The sequence below is a fragment of the Phalacrocorax aristotelis genome, chromosome 7, assembly GCF_949628215.1.
Source record: "Phalacrocorax aristotelis chromosome 7, bGulAri2.1, whole genome shotgun sequence".
Lineage (NCBI taxonomy): Eukaryota > Metazoa > Chordata > Aves > Suliformes > Phalacrocoracidae > Phalacrocorax > Phalacrocorax aristotelis.
In genome coordinates, this window is record NC_134282.1 from 7786158 (window position 1) to 7808339 (window position 22182).

The window sequence follows — 22182 nt, forward strand, 5'->3', positions numbered from 1 at the left end:
CCTGGGCTAGAAGTTGCATTTGGATCATCAAGTTTAATAGCCAATTTTCCATGAATTTGTCAAAGTCTCTTTTGAACCTATTTCTGGTTTGGCTCCCACAGCAGCCTGCGGCAGCAAATTATTTGAGGAAGAAGAAAAGTTCCTCTTGTTTGTGTTAAGCCTACCGATGAGCATTGCCTCCAGAGACGCATTGCCTCTCTGCCTCCATGTCTTCGTCTGTACAGTGGAAATAGCAAGTTTTTCCCTGAGTAAAAAACATTTTTAAAACCTACAGGTTGTCAATACACTCACACCGGCATAAATGCCCGTACGTGCGCTATGTGCGCTTTCCTCTCATTGCTGAGGAGGTGTAAGAGCGGTGGGGAGCCTTCCTGCTGCTAGACAGAGAGCCGAGGTCACGCGTGTTCCCCAAAGGGGAAGAAAAAATATACAGATCCTAAGAAGAAGGAATAGGGAAATCTTGGTCTCACTTCACTTCAGCTCTGTACTTGGGAGGTGTATCAATAAAACCAGAGATTCTTCTGTAAAATTACTTCCCTCTTAGCCAAGCCCAGGGCCTCTGTGCAACTGTTGACTTAGAGGAGGCCTTCACTTAGGAGAAACAAAATAATTTGGGTATTACTTCTTTTGTGTAGAAGTGAGGCTTTGTAACACAGCAATGTGAAAAATTAATCTGGATTTTTGCAGGAATTTCCAAATTTGGAAGGAATTATTTCAATAGACATGTAAATGTTATGACTATCTGCAGCTAAACAATAAATGCTCTATCTAGGCTATTGACCTAATGAATTCAATACCTTAACATCTGGACCATCCCTTCGTTACATACAGTAAGCGTAAAATTAAAGCAAAGTGCCCCAACTGAATTATCAAGACTACATTGCTACTGTAACAAAAGTACCTGACTTTCTTCCACCATCTAGACACCTTCTTGTCATGTAGAACTGAAGAAAGCGACAATAACCACATCATTACATTACATTTCAGTGTTCCAACTTTACATTACACCATCAAGCTGCACCGTCCAGTGCCCTATAGGTAGTTATAAAATGACTGCACATTTGTGTTAGTAGGATTAGATTTCATTTAAAAGTGAAATCCATATAGCCACGGTTGAGAAAATGTCCTTCAAACCTCATTCTGATATAAATCAATTTGAGGCAGCCTGAAACAGCAGCTCAAAGGAAAACGTGACTTGCCCTGTACGTTGCGGTGGGGCATTAACATCGGGATGACAAGTCTAAACTAATCTGTCGGTTTTCGCTGCCATGGTGGACGTTGAGGAGGCTCGCTGCTTGCTGCTGTCAGCGGTCGGTGGATGGGGATGAATTCAGTCCCTCTCTTTTCCCCACTCCCAGCAACTGCGTACAGAGTCAACCCTCAACCTGAAAGAAAATGTCCATTTATCAGTCCGATGTGACTCAAGCGGCTCTCGCACTGAAGCCCCAGAAGCCAACGCTGGGGTTTCTTGTGGGAGCTCCTGCAGTGCAGCGAGAGGTCGCTGGTGCCCAAGCCTGCAGCCAAATGCCACAAGGGAAGGCAGGAGCTAAGAGAACAGGGCAGGGCCCTCGATTTTGAGCTGAGGTGCCGCATCCTATGGAATTACCTGCTCCGCAGCATAGCTGTGCAGTTAACAGCACTGGTCACAGGGCTGTTGTCAAGACTGACTGTAATTTTCACAGGAGGCTGCCTGATGCACGCTCACAAAGGGTGTGGTGCCACACATCTCGCGGCTGAATGAGATCGAGGTCCCACCACTCTGACTTACTCCTGCAGGGTAGGGGAATGCACGTCCTGCGACACAAGGGTGCTGGTTTCCCCAGAAGACACAAGGAATCTCCTGGTCAGGAGCTTGAGTGATGTGTGTAGTATCAGCGTTAGACAGTGGCCTTGAAGCAACCGTGGTTTTAGCCTGTGAAGAAACACTCAGTTGCAGAGCCACAAGGTGACTGTCACTGATACAAATTTAAGTCATTCACCTTGAACATAATCCTCTGAGCTCAGGTCTCGCTAACACACAAAATGTTTGTGCAGTTGCCAAAAAGCTTCTGTTTCCTTAATGCCTTTTCTTCTCCGGTGCCAGCCAGCGCTGCAGAACGTTTGCTTTTCCATGAGCATTTTTATGTAGTCTATGGATGGCTTTATAAAAGAAAATACTAGAAGTGCCAACAGACACTTCAGCAAACCACAGGAATGCAACTTGTGCCATAGGCAGTTCCAGGTGCCACGTGAGAATGGCACCAAAAAGTCACTTTGTAAGCATATGCGCAACCTGCAAAGACTGGAGTAAGCACGCCGCAGCGAGTCAGCAGCGTCAGCTATCTCCTTTGCAGGTATGGTAACGGCTGCAGGCACTGCTGTCCTCTGACGGCGTGTAAAATTGTCTACTTAAAACTGCCTCCTCTTAATTGCATTTTTCTTCCACTGTCACTCCAGTACACGCACATGTACACACGATTACTCTCCAGTTACTACCATCCTAATCACTTACGAAAACCCCCCTGCGCTGGTGAGTAGGTAGCTGGGTAACACTCAACCGAGGCATCCCCAAAACCTACAGCAGCAGCTGGGCGAGGTTTGTCTGACTGCACATCTGAAGAGGAGTTACAGTAGGCTCACCAGTCCTTCCTTTTTTTGACTATGGAAGGAAACATCTTCATAATGGGGCCTCCGTAGAAGTATTCATGTAAACACCCTGCTAAAAGTTCTGTTTCTGATGGTTTTAACACAAATCAAGTTTCAAGCTGTAAATGACAATGAATCATTAAATGAAATGTAGCTTCACCTGAAAGCAGAAGGAATTCACAGATTAGATCAGCCAACCAGGAATGGAAACGCTATTGCAAGGCTTAGGTGATGGGCGCCTGACAAATAAAGCATAGGCTGAAGTGCAGAACTGAAAACATCCTGATAACTACAAAGAACAAAGACATTTATAAGAACGCCAAAGCAGGCAGCTTGCAGATAGCAAGCCAACAGTTCACCTAATTTTGTCATACACTTTCACGTTCCATGTTTGCAAATGATTTGTCCTCAGCTGACTTTTCATTCGTTAAGCTGACAGGAATATCGCAGTGAAACAGTGCAGCCAGTGGCACGCAGATGTGGGCACCGGCATTGAAGGTGCCTAAATTTTACTCTTTGACCTTGAACACAGTGTAGTTCCCTCCCTGGCACGATCAGACTGTGTAGCAGCCAGGTGCTGGCTGTGTTAGAGTCATTGATTTCAACACAAAAACTCTCTCGCTATAAGCAACCCCTAAATAAAATACATATTTTCAACTAGAAGCAGCCTTAATCCTGGTGATGGTAAAATCAGTCAGTCAGATCCCACATCATTGCATTTTTCTGACTTGCAGTAAAATTTCATGATGGGTTTGTTCATAGCAGTTTTTTAGTCCTTTTTGACACAGCTCATGTAAGGCAGTTTGATAGAAGAGCCTATAAATGTTTTTGCACTTGCTTCTTTGCTTTATGCCTTAAAAGTGAGGTGTGAGCCCTACTGCACAGTGTTTACAGTGTTGTTTCTTTCATAGATCTTCTGAAACGGGCAAAACATGAACTACACAGAAAAAGGAGGGGTTTACTAACACGAGAATATAAAGATTTGCTTTCTGTATTTTTGTCTTAACATTGCCATAAGGCTTTCTGAAGAGTCAGTTGTGTAGTACCGGAATACCTGCGTTCAGTAAGTTGTCGGTCTCGCTGGGGGAGCAGAGAGCATGAAGCTGCTTCGTCTGAAGGCGGGCCGTTCCCAACTCCCTTGCTTCAGCTGTTCCAGCAGCTGCCATCCAGCTCTTCCCTGCAGCGCTCTGAGATTTACTTAAGGCATCTCCTGTGTTTCAAGCTCCGTAACATCTGTATGCCTCAGGATACTGCAGGATGAATTTTTGGGTGGGTCTGGCAGGAAGCCAGAGAAATGCTTTAATTTTAAAATGAACTGCTTTAAGTGTTGGTGTTTCTCTCCAGGTGGTTTTATCAGCTTTAATGGCTCCTGGCGTGTTCAGGGGATCCTGGCCATGTCCCGCTCGTTAGGAGATTACCCTTTGAAGAACCTGAATGTTGTCATTCCTGACCCTGATATTCTTACCTTTGACCTGGACAAACTGCAGCCAGAGTTCATGATCTTGGCGTCGGATGGCCTGTGGGATGCTTTCAGCAACGAGGAAGCCGTCCGATTCATCAAGGAACGCTTGGATGAACCACACTTTGGTGCAAAGAGTATAGTTCTACAGTCCTTTTACAGAGGATGTCCTGATAATATAACAGTGATGGTGGTGAAGTTCAGGAATAGCAGCAAAACAGAAGAACAGTAATTACCAGTGGTTCTCTGCCTCACTCTGAACTTAAAACAAACTCTTACATTTTAAACATAGTAGAAAGCTCTAGTAAATACCGTTAAGATTCTACACAAAAGGAACAGATCCCTCTGGTCTTTGTTCTTTGCTTAACAAAAGGAGCAATACATTCTGAGTGATTATAAGAATTAAGTTTGCTCACATGTACCTGTCTCCTGTGACCTTGCTGCTCCTTAGAAACTAACTGTAATCTTCCATTTCAGAATATTCTTTACAAATCCTGTGTAGACTTTTCATTTGTTTCCTCCCCTCTCATTTCTAATAGTCAAAGGTTCATTCAGATGCACAGTAGGGTCAGGGCAGTGCTGCCACTTAATAGCAAGTGATAGGAACGATGCCGCTTTTCACCTAGGTGTGAGTCTCTCATGATGCTCTCATGTTTCTCATCTCTTTTTTTTTTTAAATCTGCAGTGATAAGGTTGTACAGGAAAAGGTTTGCAATTATTGGCCTGTTATTGATATGAAGGAGGAAGAGGAGCCAGCTATTAGCCTGCTACCACAGAACTGGCTCTTTTGCTTTGTTTAACCTCCCCCCCCGCCCTTAAATAAATCAAGCATGTGATTAGGTATAGTTACTGAATTACCTGAAGCCACATGTTTATTCAGTCTGTGTATTACTCCAATAATGTTTCTTCTATGCCATATTGTATTCAAACCAACTAATGTTAAACTCCAGCAAAATACTCTGAGGTCCGACACCTTCTATATCAAAAACCAGCTCTGTTGTGATAGGAGAATGTCTGTTGCGCAGTGAGACTCGCCCTTACATTAGTTTTTTGGCACGCACTTTTCATAGGCATGTAAAGAAAGTAATGCGAGATAAAATTAATTTCGTTAGTGACTGTTTGGAAAACTAATCAAAACAGGGCATTCCTCAGAGCTACTGAGATGGAAGTCAAGCCTATTAAAGACCTCCTTGTATCACTGCAGATTAATTTGTGGTGTCAATCCAGGGGAAGACCACTTTAGAGCCGTTTTTTGGTATAATGTATAAATGCCAGGCAGTATCACTGCACTGGAGAGACGAAAGGTTGCGTTAAATCTAGATAAAAATATGTTTAGATCTAACCTTCAGTATTTAATTGTGTTTTGGAATCTGTGACTACTGTAAGTTTAAACAATGACAGTCTGAGTTTGCTCTACGTCTGATAACTTAGCTGGCTGCTTCATGATCGCGAGGCAGCCGTAGCAGCGTGACAGGGCAACACGGGTTAGAGCATCAGAGCCAGGGCCTGGGTTGGAGGTTAGTATTTTGGATGGCTTGTTTACCTGTATCATGACTTATAATAATCCTTGGGATTCCCTCCCCGCAAAACATGGTCCTGGACGATCTGCTGGAGCCTCTTGTCTTCAGGGTGATGGAGGTTGGCAGCATTTGGGTCCTGAGGTGAATCAGGGATATAATGCATTAACTAACTTTGTTTCTTGGATAAAGATACAGTATTACTTAGTTAAAAAGCCACCTGTTCCTCATCACCCACCTGTAGCCCTTTCTGGCAAGTGGCCTGCTGGTCCCTAAAGCGCTGTGATGTGGTGGTTGTGCTAAGCGGGTGCCATGCCTCTCAAGACAAAAATGAAAGAGCACAAATCCTGCTCTCTGCTCAAGAAGGAATTCCCGGCTTAGTCTTTTCATTTTTATTCCTAAGTTATCTCTTCCCCAACAGAATTCCCTCCTTTAGTGTGTTTGGAGATAATCACAACTCTTAATTGGATCTATTGCTATTACCAGTGCTCTTCAGATCGTATATGTATCCTTTAGCAGCCTCTTCTCATGCCAGATGCTGGGTAGAGCCCCTTGACTCTGAGGAATAGGCAAGTGAAAAGCAGCGGTATCGAAGTATCAAAGTGCCCAGCATCCTCTGAAACCAGCAGGCACCCAGCCTGCACTGGTCTTTCCCTGGAGGATGGAAGGTTTCGGACATTTTACATCTCTTGAACGGTGCATTCAGTGAATTTTAAATGGAACTTTGCAGTTAAATTGAGCAGCTAACAGGAAATGTTAATAATTGCAGAGCTCTCCAGTTATTTTATTTTGAAAAGGTATTTGAGGTCAGAACGCTGTGAAATGAAAACCCTGTGTGATATTTTCATGGGAATGCTTAATCATGTACTCATAATGCTACAGCAGCAGCATCGAAACTGTGCTCCAGGCAGAGCTCATGGCGCATGTAGCATTTGCCTTTCCTTTCTCCTTCACAGATGATGTTTCCATCGTACTGGCTTTTCTTTGTAGGACACTGCCTGGATGTTTGTCAAAACAGCTGCCCAGGGAAAAAAGAATTAGACCCAGCAGCCTGCAGAACTAAAGCAGCGGGACGCTTGTACAGCAGAGACATCACTACTAATCCGTCATAGGCATTTGAGAAACGGTCAGCGCCAAACAAACCATTATCGACTAACGCCACTTGAGTGAAAAGCTCACAGCTGCCACTAAGCCTCCTGCAGCTCGCGTTCTTGAGGGTCACAAGCATTGCTGAGGGATGCCCGACCCTCTCCTGAGCACAGCACTCCAGACAGACAGGAAGATGAGGTGGAAGGAATCGTACGCATGCACAGACACCCGAAGCAGCCGTGAGGAAGCTGTGGGAGGGTGGCTCACTCTGGAAGTAAGCCACGCTCACAGGATGTAGGGAAACGCGTAGTGCAGTGCAATACAGAACTGGTTTGCAGGCTTGTCTGGATATTTGTGCCAGGATTCATTTACTCTGTCACTCAGGCCCATCCAGTCCGTTACTGAATCGGCCCTATTTCAACCTTCAGGTGTCCGCAGTGGCAACAATAGTTGTTTTAGCACCTCCAATTTTCTCTGCAACGCTCCCACCCTTGTAGTAGCTCTTTTCTGGCCAAAGACATTCATGTCAATGATCTCTGTAAGGTTGCTGACTTCTGTTTTTATTACTACAAAAAACTAGTTACAGCTACTTTAGGTTTAAAGCTGAAGGACTAATGGAGACGGCAGGCTTTGTGCAGTCTTCCACACACAGGCGCAGTGCCTGTGCTCCCTGCTAGAAGTCTTCTGAGAAGCTTTTAATCCCATTCTAGACATAACTTTCCAGTCATGCTGCTTTGTGCCAAATTCTGTCATGATACGTACAGCTGTTGGATGACAAGATTAAGTAACATACGTATTGCTTATGCAACCTGAACGATCTAGGGTCGATCCTCCACTGCCTTAATAACATGGCCTACACCTGGAAGGACACTGTAGCCAGAAACAGCCCTACGTCTGCTCGAGCAGTGTGGCAGGACGCGCTACGGCACTGGGGAGGCCATACTTGCAGCACGCCTTCCTCAGTCCTGCTTTCCTGCCTGGGCACCTCCCAAAAAAACCCCGAGAGAGCTGCATTTTGGTTAAAGCGGCTGCGCACACCTGAGAGCGCCCTCTTGCCGCGTGTCTTCACAGAAGGTTTTTGTTGCTTAAGCCCGAGGAGCTCCACTGGTGACATCTGCTCATCGGGTAAGAGCATCACATGGCAGAAACGTGATATATTAAGTTGCTGCCACAGAATGTCTTTCGTATGGTCCAGTAAGAAAAGATGAACCTTGTAATCAGTCATCTGATCCAGTATTTAAAAGAATATGGTCTCTTCCCAGTGGTATTACGAGCTAACAGTTTACCCCGCGTAGTAGATTTTAAAAATGAAACCATTTAGCTTTTCATTCTGGTGACAGACTACCCTTTAGTTTAGCATGCTGATGATGTGCTAGTGGAGTTTTTAGAAAGGCTGTTCGCTGGTGTGACGAGACGGGCTACAGCCGTCACCCTTTGCAGCTCCTGGTCCAGTGACGGGGCTCCCCGGTCCGGGTACCGGCCCGCTTAGGTGTGGGCATGGCTCCGTCTAGCGGTGGCCTGAGCACGGTAACCAGGCAGTGCCCCCAAGGTTAAGTTGCTCTCTCAGCCCGCGTGAAAAGTGTCTGATTTAAAGTTTCCCTCGTCCCTTGTGCAGCAGTTCACGGTGAGGTTAACGCAGACCCGTTCTCTCAGGCTGCATGTTACAGCAGCGCTGCAGCAGCGCGGGCTGAACGCCTGCATCCCCAGCCACAGCCACGAAGGGCAGGCACTAAAAACGTGCGTGGAAGTCTGGCACCCCACGGCCCTGCCCTGCGTCCCCTGCCAGCTCACCTCCCGGCACGGGCGTCTTCACAGCTGTGGGATCCAGGTGTTTGGCAACTGTGCGGCTTACGCAGACCGCAGTGATCCAGCTTAGGAGAGTCCAGAGTTCATCGCTAGACTCAGGGGTGGCAGCAGACGCTGCTTTATTTCGTGTAAAATATACGCCACTTCTTTTGTTGCGACACCCAGCACGAGCGGTCTGGGCACATTGATCCTGACTCACGGGGAGGGACGGTCGCAGACGACACTGTGAGGACTGTGTCAGCGCCGTGGTCCTACCATTTCTAAAAACACAAAATTTGAAACGAATGAGCCCGTTTTATGGAATGGAATGTTTGGATAAATACAAATAAAGTGAATGCCATCTAACATCACAAAGTATTGTCTGCTGACTTGTGACCGCAACGTCAGTACCAAAACTACTGCTAACGTTATTACAGCATTATCCAATTTACAGACAGTAAAATTAAGAAAAACGTTGTGAAGTTGTTAGAATACAGAAGTTAGTCCTGAAGCACCACATCGGCTTGAAGTGTTTGCTACATAAACACTAATGCTGCATCTTGAAAAGGAGGGAGTTTTGTTGTTCAGCTGCCTCTCGGAATATCTGACACCCTTGCTTTAAATAATACTAATCTGTTGCTAATGTACCTAATATTTATTTTACACAGAGAAAAATTTAGTAAGTGATTATACTAAAGAGAAAAAAAACCTCACCAGCCTTTCACTTTTCTAACGTAGGTTTTGAGGCCTCCGTCTGTACCTGGCTGTACAGAATTACAAGGTTAAAATTTAAAAAGTTCTGCTGAAGTTTGGCGACTGCACAGGCCGGAGCTGCTGCCCCTCAGTGCTGTCCATTTATTTATGGATTATCTTCCTAAACCTGAGGACTCATATCTAAAAAGATGCATACAATTAAGTTAATACTGATTTGAATTTTAAATCACTTTTATTTATATAGTGCTGACTATATAAGGCTTAGGTATGCAGCTCTTCTACTCGTAGTTTTCTCTTAAATAACTTGAAGTTCTAGGTGTCAGTTGTCTCTAGTTATAAATGATGGCTTAGATGCTCTGTCACGTAAAACATGCAAAGCAGTTGAAGCCTGTCTAAAACCATAAATAAAGAGGCTTCCATCAAAAGCAATTCTTGAATAAAGTTCTGAAATCCACTTTTAGGAGCAGGTCAGCTCCTATGTTGGGTCTCCTCAGTGATAAGGAAGAGCTCCAAATTAGTTGAGCAACAGGGAAATAAAGCACTTTTTCTGCATTTAAAAGACCCAACCCTATATTTCTTTAAGCCTGTGGAGACGCATCGCCCTCCGAGGGCCACAGGTGCTCAGAAATCTACTTCAGCCCACATTCCAGCAAGCTAATTGAGTAATCAGTTCTACTGTTTTAGAAACCCAAGTGCAGGACTGTCAAACACTGCTCTCTGGGAACTCCTACGCTGTATTCAGGGGTGGGAGAGCAACAGAGATGAAACCGCACTTTATCCGCACTTGCTTTCGTCTCAGTAATAGCAAGAGCCGTGCAGTGAGGCAGCGTGGGCTGCCAGCCGGGTACCTGCTCGGCTCCCCTGCGTAAGCGCCCACACGCCGCCCCTCCCCGGGAAGGCAGGCGCACACACACTGTTGGCTTCAGCTGTTGTCGGTGACAGGAGGCCCTCGCCCCAGAACTGCCAAAGTCCGTCTCTGATTTTTAAATTTTCTCTTTCTGGTAAGAAAAACTTAAGTTGTGTGAAAAACACGATTCATTTGGAAGAAGTTCTTGGGCGTCAGGTCCATTCTGTCCCGATTCTCCGCGCTGCTCTGTGGTGAACTGTTCCTATACGCACAAGCTCGGTACAAAACGTAAGCAGTGGTTAGCAGTGCTGGGTGTACAAATGAGATCCATTTTTATACATTTCAAACCCATCAACATTTAACACGGCAAACTAGAACAGTCGCATAACTGTTAGCAGGAGCAGCATCTGGAAAAAACATTAAACCCCGTACCGTGTGAGCATTACACCGAGCGACTGCAAACCCCTTCTACCCAGCATATTTAGAAACCCTCTAAATAACGATTGAGACAGACTCATTATGAAAATGAAGCACGCGTTTAGAGCTCTGCGAGGGCAGGTCAGAGCTTTACTAACAAAAATCCTACACAACACCCAAGATAACAGAACTGCAATGTTTAAGCGATCCATCTCGGTTAAGACAGCTCCCATTTAGTGCAGCACGGCTGCGCTATCAGAGATAAGAGCCTCTTCAGGCTTCTGCTTCTAACAATATTTTCACTCAGAGCCAGAAGTGTTTTTAAGATTTAATCTTTATTGCAAGCTCAGGGCAGACTGCAGCCACTCCTAGGTGAAGGACCACCACAGGCAAAGCGTGGCTGAGGGGGCGTCAGGCTGAGCCCCAGCCCAGGCAGGAGAGATGCGGCACCATCATCTCCCACACCATAAAAACCAAATTCAGATTTTGATTAATGCGGCCTGGAAAATTCATGTGCTGCGCAGCAACTGTCAGGAGGCCAGAGGAAAAGAGGGCTCAGATATGTAAACCATCTCAAGAGAGGTCACTTAGGGTAAACTGTGTTAGTTCTTCTCTTATAAAATAAGGACTTAAGTCCCAAAGTCAAATAACTGCAGGTGAGACGAACTACGCTGTAATGCAGGTGGTATTTCCTCAAGTGAGTTGCAGGTCGGTTCTGCCTTTGGCTAAGGATCACCCTAACAGCAGCACTTCAGAGAGCCCAGGCTTCCTGGAGCCCTGGCAAAGAAAGCGGCTTTGTGGTTTTCAGAAACCCAATACAGAAACAGAGGGGGCTGCGTTTTGTTTTACAATTTTAGGTTTCCTTGAAATGTGGACGCGACTACATATGAAAAAAACCTCAAAATAAACCCAACCATCTGCTTAGCTTCATTTTAACTTTGTTTTCTTTCCTTCCTACATGGTGTACTTGCATTTGGGTATGGTTTACAGCTTAACGTGCAATCCACAGTAACCGCATTAAAACCTGACAAGCTTAATTTAACAGAGACTGCAGAAAGGTTTACATCTCTCCCTACCACCTCCACCTTAAGCAAACTCTAGAGTACTTAATAAAAGACCAAAGCGGTACCCACTGGTCACGTAAGAATAGAGATGAATGAAAATTTGAAAAATAGGGCGCAAAGCTCTGCCTCCCAAACGCCTTCAACGTACCAACGTAGCCGAGAGACGCCCAGCAGGAGCTCGGCGTCACGTTGTTCGGCTAACCTGCAGTCAGTTCCCGGTTTAAATTTGAAAGAAATACGATAGAATGACATCACTTATTGTGCATCCAGGCACTCGTGAGCTACTTACAATGAGCCTGCACTGAAACGCTTTAGTAGGAACTAGAAAACGTAAGACAAAACTTCAGAAAATATTCCAAACTAACTGTGTCCTGTCAATGCTGATCCTAGAGAATAACGCCCCAAAGTCTGCAGCACATCATCTTTCATGGCTTATTTTGAACTTCTCTGTTCCAGAACACGCACAAAACGTTTAAGCATTTGGACTTTTCAACTCTTCTGAAATGATACACAGGCAAGACGGTGTCAGATCGTGCGCTGTAAACCCCTCCTGCCGGCCGCCCAGCAGCGGTGCCCAAAGAGCTTTGGCCAACAGGTGATCATGAGGCTTTGAGTCAGAAAGTCCCACAATATTCATACCAAAATCACGAGTGCTTGGAATTCTGATTTCACGTGGCTTTCCAAAGCACTTGCCTGCATGAGAAAAAGAATCTTAGAATTCGGGAAAACCCGAGCCTCTGGTTTAGGCTTTGTTTTAATACAATATTGCAAGCAGATGCAATAAAATTTAGGCCGGCTGCTGACTTAAATGCTTACATTAGTTCACAGTCTTAAGCTTTTTTCACCTCTTGCATGGCTGCTCACACTAGAAATGTTCCCAATATTTGCTTTAAGCAGAAACATTAGCTTAGTTATGAATTTTTATGGTCTTTTAAGCAATAAGGTCAGACTCAAATACAAGCCAGATTTGGAAGTGAGGTTTTTTTTTAGAAAAAAAAAAAAACAGGAGGAGGAATATTTAACAGTGGAAATTTCTTGCAGAACTGATGGCACTTCAGATTACAATTTCAGGTGGTCCAAACAGACCACTGTGTATAAACCTACATTTGTGAAAAAAAAACGCCTTGTAATCTATGATCAGCGTTATCATTCTGGGGCACAAATACAAAGAATACCTTGCTTGGTGACAGCTGCGTTTTTACTGCGGTCCCGCAGAGCCGTTTCTCTGTGACACATGTTTCTTACTCTCCCCACAGGAGCCCCAGCCGCTTCACCTACCCAGTTTCTGAAGACTGCATTGTCTTTCATAATTACATTTTTTTAAAAAAAAAAAAAAGCAATACAAACTGTGCCATAGTATCCATGTTCTTGTGAAAAATTATTTATTTCTAAACATGCAATATGGCACGCTTATTAAAAAAATAGAGGGATTTTTTTTTAAGCTGTATAAACAATCAAAGAACAAGGTAAGCGTTTCTCACGGAGCTCTCAGGATCTGACCACAGTGCTACAACAATCAAGTAACAGATCCTAAAACCATAGGAACAGCTGTAGTTTTACCTGTTTCTAGAAATACCATAGCATTCTTCCCTGTTATGGAACAATATCTTTAGCTATTTAGTTTAACAAAAAAAAATAATCTATTTTTTAAGAACTTTGACCTTCTTAACATACATTCTTAGAATACTGACATCTGAAATACTCGTCTGGAGGGTATTCTCCCTGAGACTTCATTTTTATACCCAAAAAAATAACACATCCTATGACTCCATCAGAAAGCCACGTGCAGTTGTTGACAAGATAGCAAAACTCAATACTGACCGTAATCGCAACGTAACAGAAAACCTGGGGAAGCCTCAAACTTGGTACTAGAGGTTTCTGCACCTCTTCTAATTTGTCTCTAAGAGACTATCTGACAGACAGCCAAATGTACATACGTCATAACCTCCTCGCTGTAGTACAAATCAGGTGGCAGTGCTCTGTCATTCTAGATGTACAGGATGTAACTATCGTATCTTCACTGTGTAGTGGACGTGTCAAGAATAATTATGTTAATGCAACTGCAAATTCTGTATTGTTGTCAATTAGACAGTGTAAACTACTGAAAACTTGGCCTTGCTGATATGAATAAAGTGATTAAAATACCCATCTTTACAGATATAGTAGTTTGTCTTCTTTAAGAAATATGAATCGTAGAATTTACTTTTTTCCTTTTAAAATTTGAAGAAATAAAACTATTTTAGAAACAGATAAAAACTCACAATATAAATGCATCTGTTTTAACCTTCCCTCTGTGGTTCAAAGCTCACGGGATGCCCCAGTACACGCACATGTGTGTGTGTGTGTATGTGTAGAGGTGTGGGGTTTGATTATCACGATGCAGTAGAGCTGTCTAGTAACTCAACTGCACCGAACTCCACGCATCCAGCCCTCCAGCAGCCTGGGAACATTATCACAGGCACCAAAGCAATTCCATTTACACGTGCATCGATATACCCAGATATACACACACAAAGTGCATCGCGTTTTCAGAATTTCCCATTGGCTTCTGCAGACCCTGCAAGATCCACAGGCTTGTAACACTCTGAGAATGGTTATGGAGGTGATGCGCTTAAATAAGGTGTAACGCTCTCAGAAGGATTACAGAGGTGATATATTGGAAGAAGAAAGTAATTGTTAGCTTCATGCTAACATGCTAACAGAAGACAAATACTCGAGGGCGGCAAAGGATGATGCAGTTGCAAAAACAATTAAAAAAAAAAAAAAAACAGGTAGGAATCTGGGAAGCATCCTCAAAGCTAGTTTCTTGGCATAAATATTATTCCTCGGTGACATTTCGTACATCCCAGAAGACACAGGTAGAAACCCCATGGTTACAGCCGAGCATGAGGAGGAGTGTCAGAGGAAGACGGGGCAGTGTGTTCCAAAGCATCCTGTTTGCGTGGGACACCCACCTGCAAAAGCGCTTTGTGAATTCCTGAAGTTTTTATTTAAGAATATTAGAATGTCCCAGAGAAATGCTGCCATTGCAGTTTTGCTGGGGGAGCACAGCTCTCCTTCAGTCAAAGTCACATCTACAGCTGTGGTTTTCTTTTGCGTTGTCCTGGGCTTTAAACATTTTTACACCAAATTCATTTAAGTTTATATATAAAATGCAGAATCAAAGGCAAGTAACAGAAGTGTTTGATGACAAAGCCTGCCAAAACCCAATTATTTCACTTGATGTAATGCCATGTACTACAATCAGATGTCTGTACTTACAGATATCAAAATTGATTTTATAAAGGAAGAATTGTTGTTTATCTTCTGGAATACTGATGTTCACTTTAAGTATATTTAAGCAAATTCCAACATAAACATCCTCAAATTTAATAGGTTTGATATGACTCATCAGTGCATAAATCCTCAGAGCCAGTTTTCCATCCAATATATAACCCATCCCACTGCAATACGGAGGGTACAACTTGAATGGATATTCATCGTAAGAGATGTATGTTTTTTGGTAAAAGCCTCTGTAGGCAAAGTTATCTATAAAAGGATAGCCAGTAAAAAGATTTTCTGTGGAATTCAGCTTCAGGAGAAATGTTACCAAGTTAGCGGTGTTGATGAAGACATCGGCATCAGTCTTCATGACGAATTGAGCATTTGAACAGAACTCGCTGACCCACCTGAACGCCATGATCGTTTTCAAGGTGAGATTGTCGTAAGTGTCCATAAAGTCTTGGCGAATTATGTCACCGTAGAGGATGCTTTCGTCTTCTACCGACAGTGCTGCAGCATTGTCTTCTCCTTCAGTGCCCTGACCTACTAAGAACAGTGTTAGGATTCGGTGTCCCCACCAGAAGTCCTGAGAACCCCATGTTATCCTGATGGCCTGCCTTGACTTCACATCCTTCGGACCTGAAGATACCAAGATGACCAGAAATGGATTTATGTCTTTGCATTTCAAGTGCTCCCGCAACGTGAAGAGGTAGCGTTGCTTGTAAATTGGTTCGTGTTCATAGAAGTACATAGGGTTTATATGGTCAATCACGGTGTTGGAAGGAAAAGTTATGTACCACATTATCATGACAGAAACTACAAGGAGAAACAAAAAAACCAATTTTCGTCTTCTCGTACACATGACACTGACTGGAACTACTTTGCAGAAGTGCGCCGGTGACCTTCAGAATCTGTACCACAAATTCTAAAGCACGTTTCTTGCTGAAAAAGAAATAAAAAGGTAGTGTTCAGAATGCTGTTATTCAAATATTATCTTTTTCTTACCTCATCTGATGTGTCAGCTCAAAACGAGCTATAATATAACGAAGACAAAACCAAGGCTTGCCAGCCCAGCTGTTGTACGCCATGGTCCAGCAGCCAGTACACCACGCGTCACTGCTGTGCCCAGAAACAAGCATGAGCAGAACACTGAGCTGACACTCAGCACGGTGTGTGGCTGAAACCTCATAGCTTTCACCTTGGAAATCTCCCCTACATAAACCTCGTCACTGCGAAAGACCAAGCACTGTGATGCCAGAGGTCCCAGCTCAATGTCTTCTACTCAATTACATCTTGAGGAAGGAGTACTGTAGCTGTTAGATTTTGTGCACAAAGCGCTCAGCAAATTGATGTTCAGAGGCTTCAAAAATTTGTAATTTATTTCAAAGAAAGGAAGTCCTACTAGTTTTTATAAGGTGAGGCAAATCAGCCAAGAAAGCAGGTAAAAAAAGAAGCAAATATTTCATCCCTCATGTAAGGGTTGAGCAGCCACTCACTCTGAACTCACCAAACGGGTGATGGGGGCGATGGAGAAAAATCAACTTCCTTACCAGCTGCAGACACGCAACCACAAACATGCCTTGACAGGCTAAGCTAAGTCTTACGCTGCCCCAACAAACGGCTACGCCCACAACACGCAACATTACACAGCAATCATTTATTTTCTAATATGTACTAATTAAATCAAGTGATTCAATAAAGGGGCACCGCAGCCAGTTTTGTTGTAGCAGCTTTACAGTTGACCTAACGGGAGCAGCAGAGAATCCACTGCAGCAGACAAGTGTCAAATCTTAAAGCAGGTTTTGCAAAGCCTTCTAACGTTTTCCGTTTAAATGAAAATCCTCCTGCTACTTCCATCTATTTAAGTTTTAAAGAAGAAAGGATCCCATCTGCATTATTTTCATGAAATGCCTACAAAAACAAAACAGATGTGCCTGGCAGAGCTCAGCCAGCTGCACAAACCGAGAACATCCATCGGCTCAAGAGATGGAGATGAACCAAAGACATTTTTCGGCTAGAGATGCCCACCTCGGCCTGGAGCCCCAGCGACACGGCGAGGTACTTACGCACCCCCGTGGAGCCCATGCTGAAGGTATTACTCCAGTGTCAGGACTAGATATTCAAATCAATACATCTTTCCAAAACTAAATTCAAAAATAGAATCCTGGTCCTCTACCCTCCATTTGGCAGCACTTGCCTTTACTGCATTTCTTTAAAACTACATACACTGTGAACATGTATTAGATAACTTTAAGCCAAAATAATTAGAATGTGTTACTGAGGGAGTTCCAAATGGTGTCTGATGCTTGCAGTAATAATATTTACCCTGCCCTGTAAAGTATCCACACAGACACAGTAAAGACAATGGAAGGTTGACTTCACAGAGCAATTAATGGCTACTGAACTTAGCTTTGAAATTACAACCACAGCGCTTGTTCTTTATCAAAAAAAAAAAAAAAGGAAAAAAAAAATCAACCAAGCCCCAAGATAGCAGGCTAGAATTTAGGTAAATTTGATTTGCCAGAGCCCACCCGCCTTGTATTTTCTGTGTATGGGTTTGATTTTAATTTAATGATCCTTTAAAGGAAGCATTTGGAGCCCATTTCACCAACGATGCACAGCACATCACTTAAAGTCTGTTAAAGTCACTTTATACAAATAGCTCTTTAAATAGAAGAATTTCAGACTGATCCCCCTCAAAGCTGTGTTTCTCCAAGAACACCGCGTCACTAACAGGAGTCACTCCTTCGCTAAAGGCACCTCCTGTAACTGCAGGCAAACAACTTCCTACCGTGACTGACGTCCTAGCTTATAAAAACACAGAACCTCGGAAGTTTTATGCTGAATCACTTCCTTTTCCCCACAGGGATTAAGCTTATGCAGGTGTAACAGAACAGAAGTTTGGCAAGTGCAGAGGGAACTATCATCGGGACAGCTGAAACTGCACTTTAGGAAGTTGATTATAACCAAAAAACCCTCAGATTTGCCAATCTGGTATTTACTTCCTGGTTTTACAGGGGAAGAAAATAGTGAAAATGCTCGGTTCTCCTCTCTTTATATAGACCACCCTGACTTTCAGGGAACTTAGTGGAAGAAAATAACCTAAGTTAGGTATCAGTGCTTACGTATTTGATTTTATATCAGTAACACTTCTCAGGGTTTGATGATCAATTTAAAGTAAAAGTATATCAAAGTTTGATCGGTTCTTCACTACCTAACAGGAAAAAAAATATTTGACTGTAAGGATTTTGATTCTTTATGGACAGAAAAGCCTGATTACATGTCATACACTGTTCCCGGACTGTTATCCACAGTGAGACAGATTTCATCTGTTAACGCGCTTCACTGACGAGGTGCCAGGGGGTTAACATATACCACAATTTTATTGTATTTTCCACTGTCCTTAAGCAAGTTATTTTAACCTATAGAGTAAACCCAATACATAATAAGACAGAAATTGGTAGAGCAAGATAAATGAAATTTGGGGGAAGGAGAATATGACCTGTTCCATGTTCCAACAGTCCGCAGCAAGGTCAAAGGTTGTGGGGGTCTCATACCAGCTGAGAGGGAGCTCCACTGAGTTACTCCCATTCTCCAATTTTATAGCTGGCGTGAAGCCCCTAGTCCCCACATATCTTTGTACCCAGAGTCTTAATCCCTGCAGCACACCCTGCAACGACTCTTGGAGCTGAACAGGGGCTGTTTGGGTAGATAAATGAGGGGTGAGGGGGAGGAAGGCCTCATGGTTCAGCAAAGATGTTCATGCTTCTATAATTTAAAGGAGCCACACAACTAAACCCTTAACCATGAGTTGTGCTTGTGATTAGTGTTTAGTTGCGCGTGGGTGACAGCTTCTTGATTTGGTTTAAATACTTCCCCCAGAGTGTTCTGGTAGAAACTGTCTAGGCTCTTGATGTAAGTTTAAGCCTAATTTTCTGGCAGCTGATAAGCAGTGTAGGGACTGGCAGGGGCATGTTATCGGAGTCTGCACAGCAGGGGCCATGGGCTAAGCCAGGGGGGACCACTAAGTCTTCACCTAGTTCCTCCCCTCACCTTGGCCTCATCATGGCGTCCCCCTCTTCAGCAGACCCCCAACATTAGTCCAGTCCCAGGGTTGGGACCCCACATTACCTGACATTTTGAACAACAGGATCGGAGACCAATGCCTGGTCTGCTACGTAATGAAAAATCTGGGAAAATAAATCATCCTTTGCCCATACTCTGCAAAACACAATCTTAAAGCTACCATATCCTTATGAAGAGCCTGCACCACAGGGCATCCAGGACAAACACTGTAAAACGCTGGTTTGCTGCATGACTCCTGAGGAGCTAGGAAGTCCAGTCCCCACAAGCCCTGCCATTCTCTTCCCTAAGGTCACGTTCCCCCAGCGATACGCTAAACTGCCTGCAAGCTAGCACAGGTTCACAAAAACATGGCTCTCGTAACAGTCACGGAGCAGAAACTACACTCCCCAAATCATCAGACAGCTATTTCTGCAGCACTGAGAATTCCAAATACAGGCAGCCATCCTCCAACATCATTAAGCACAGAACTCCGACTTCAAACACATACAGAAAAGAATGAAGGGGCAAATTAAAGGTGAAAACCAAACCACAGCCCCTGACAGGAAAACCCCCTTCTCTTCCTATTTCAAATGCTTAAAGCAAAGCAATGAGTTTGAGGAAGTCAGGCCTGAAGGTTGAACTGGGGCTGTTGCTCAGAGGTGATGCAGTTACAGACCTTCCAGCTACACCCAGGACAGGTTCTCCACCGCTTCTGGGCCTCGTCGGCGGTTTCTGCGTTCCAGCTGCACCACGGCACACGCAGCAGGGAGCGATACCAGGGACATACCAGGGAGCGATTCCCATCAGAGAAATGCTTTCATTTGCTTCTAAGCTCACGGCTTCCTGGCACGACAAGGTAAGAGTTCAAAATTGTGCTGACACATGAAAATGGTCAACTTTAAAACAAATGCAAGACATCGTGTACTAAGCATGCTCTATAGTAATTTTAGTTAGATTTCTCACAATCTGCTATGGTACCTAATTACTGAGTGCAGCCACTCTTGACAGTAAAAAGGTGGCAAATTCTCATAGTCATTAAAATCTAATAATAACCAATTAATAGTCCAATTTAAAAATTTAAAAAATACCATATTTATAATGTGAGTTGTATAGAAAAATAAGCCCTTTTTTTTTTAAAGCTACCAGCAGAAATAATTTGGAAATATATTACTGTTCCTGGCTTCTCATTTTCTTCATATGCCTTACTGCCACTAGAAACAAGACGGATTTTTGCAGGATCCTGGGCTATGATGATCTAATGTAACAATACTTTAAACATGGTTTTAAATAACCTTTAACAATGACTTGCTCTCAGGCCGCCCAAGCAATCTCCATTCTCCCTTCTAGGCAACTTTCACAGTGCGCAGGTTAATTAAGAGGTAACAGCCCGAAAGGGTGAATTCGTTAAGCGGAAATCTACTGCCTCTGCATGTAAAACGTAAATGTAAATATAAATATAAAATGTAGCACGCAAAAATTTAAAGCCATTTAACTGTTTGCTATTTAAAAAAAAAAAAGGGGGGGGGGGAAACTCGGTGACAGAAGAGTGTTTTGTTCTCTTTTCCCCCACACAGAGTTTCTTGAGCCCCTTCTCCTCCCGGCACACCCGTGAAGCCCCCGGCCAAGAGTGGGGTGCACACCCACCCCCCGCCCGCCGCCTCACGCCAGGCCGGGGGGGCCCGGGGGAGCCCTCGTCCCCCGACCCGCCGTTAAATGGCCGCGCGGCCCCGGCGCCCGCGCGGCCCCTCAGGCCGCCCGCGCTCCCCGTCCCCCGCCCGCTCTCACCGCACCTCACCTCACCGCGCCGCCGCCGCCTCTCGTGCGCAGCGGCCGGGCCCTCAGGGCGAGAGCGGCGGGCCTGGCTCGGGAGTTCCGCCCGCGCCCTGGGGAAGCGGGGCCAGCGGGCACCGGGAAATGCCCGCCCCCGCCGCCTCCTCGGGAGGGCCCGGGCGGGCCCCGCGGCGGGAGCGGGTGGCTGGCGCGGGGGCACCTCCGGGCCGGCCTCCCGGGGCTTCTGCTGGCTCCGGCCTTTGAAAATCGCAGCGTGACTGGGTGTGAGATGGAAGGGTGTGGGTCCCAGGGGGGAGAACTGGTGTTCTCAAATCTTGCTTCAGCTGCTGGGCTCGACTGTGGCGAGGGTTCACCCCCGAGCCCCCCCAAACCATGAAATCCATTATATTTTGTAATGTTACAAAAGCACGCAGCAGCTGTGGAATATCCTGCTTGGACATATTAGGTTTTAAACCTACACAGTTTACAAAAAGTTTATTGTGCAGCGTTTTGAGTTCAGATGAATTGATGGTAAATCAGATGTCCCAGGTTTAGTTTATTACTAGGAGTATTTTAAACCAAACCTACAGCAAACCCTACGTGAGCAGGGTCGCCTCACCCTGGCAAAGCAAACACACCTTTGGACACACCAAAGGTCAATTTCTCGTTCCCTCATTGCTCATCTTTTGGCGCAAACGGAGATTCAGAACCCGCAAGCGGGAGGCTGCGTTGCGGCATATCTCATGCAGCTGACCACAGCTCCAGTTTGGCCTCACGCTCCAAAGTAACATGGGAAATCATTGCTGGAACTGGGCTCCGCATCGCAAAATCCTGCTCCAAACCAAAGTCACGTGTGACTCGGGTACAGTTTAAAACTGCAAAGCCATGGAGCCTCTGGAAGCTAGCTGCCCTGTCCTGGAAAGAAATGTAAACAGCTTGTAAAAAGTCAGGCATTGCTTAATCGCATCTTTAAAGTGCTAGTCTGATGTAATAACAGTTGAGACTGTAAATATCGGATAAAGTTGGAGCAAACATAGAGAGCAGAGAACTGCGGGACATGTTTAAATCACAGCGCTGCCCATGACACGGAGCATCCTTCCACTCTGCCACCGCTGGCACAGGAAGGGGGTTTTGCCCCAGTCAAGATAACCGTATTTCAAGGAGGCGGTGGTTTTGCAGGGAATTATGACTCACTGGGCTGTGTTAACAATGCGTTTTGCATAGTTTCCCATCGCCCCATCTTTCGATTTGATTCATGCACATAATTTATAAAAAAATGCAAACGCTTTCTTCCCTGCTTTAATACATCATGACCTGCTCCTGAAAAAATCCTCCACGTAATCTCTACATGTTATTAAAATGTAAAATGTACAACAGTGCGTACATCGCTGTCATCTTCTCTTGCCCCCCATTAGTTCTGGCATAACCCTTGTAGCTTCAAGAGAAACCAGACTGTAACTTGTCTGTCAAGACTGAGGTTTATTTTACGCAACGTGGGTAATATCTGAGCAACCAGTGTCATAATCACTGCAGTGATTATCCTATCAGTCAGCAGCTCGTTTGGCCAGG

The 22182-nt window shown here is 44.6% G+C and overlaps 2 protein-coding genes across 6 annotated transcripts in view; one reads left to right on the forward strand and one right to left on the reverse strand.

The window, feature by feature from the left end:
• Nucleotides 1-13671, forward strand: part of PPM1L (protein phosphatase, Mg2+/Mn2+ dependent 1L) — a 111793-nt gene extending 98122 nt beyond the window's left edge. For 4 of the 5 annotated variants that reach the window (XM_075098565.1, XM_075098569.1, XM_075098568.1 and 1 more), the window contains exon 4: nucleotides 3970-13671. In XM_075098565.1, coding sequence (XP_074954666.1) covers nucleotides 3970-4316 — 347 coding nt within the window. In that variant the 3' untranslated portion in view covers nucleotides 4317-13671. The other variant, XM_075098566.1, reaches the window with a different exon arrangement.
• B3GALNT1 (beta-1,3-N-acetylgalactosaminyltransferase 1 (Globoside blood group)) lies at nucleotides 12877-19658 on the reverse strand. The gene is made up of 2 exons (XM_075098570.1): nucleotides 19520-19658; nucleotides 12877-15720 (listed from the first exon to the last, which is right to left on the reverse strand). Exon 2 carries the CDS (start codon nucleotides 15638-15640, stop codon nucleotides 14678-14680), a length of 963 nt encoding a protein of 320 aa, XP_074954671.1. The 5' UTR covers nucleotides 15641-15720; nucleotides 19520-19658; the 3' UTR covers nucleotides 12877-14677.
• Nucleotides 19659-22182: the final 2524 nt, after the last annotated feature.

Excerpts from the sequence above, each read along its gene's own strand:
- B3GALNT1 (XM_075098570.1), bottom strand. The coding sequence starts at position 15,640 with ATGTGTACGAGAAGACGAAAATTGGTTTTTTTGTTTCTCCTTGTAGTT.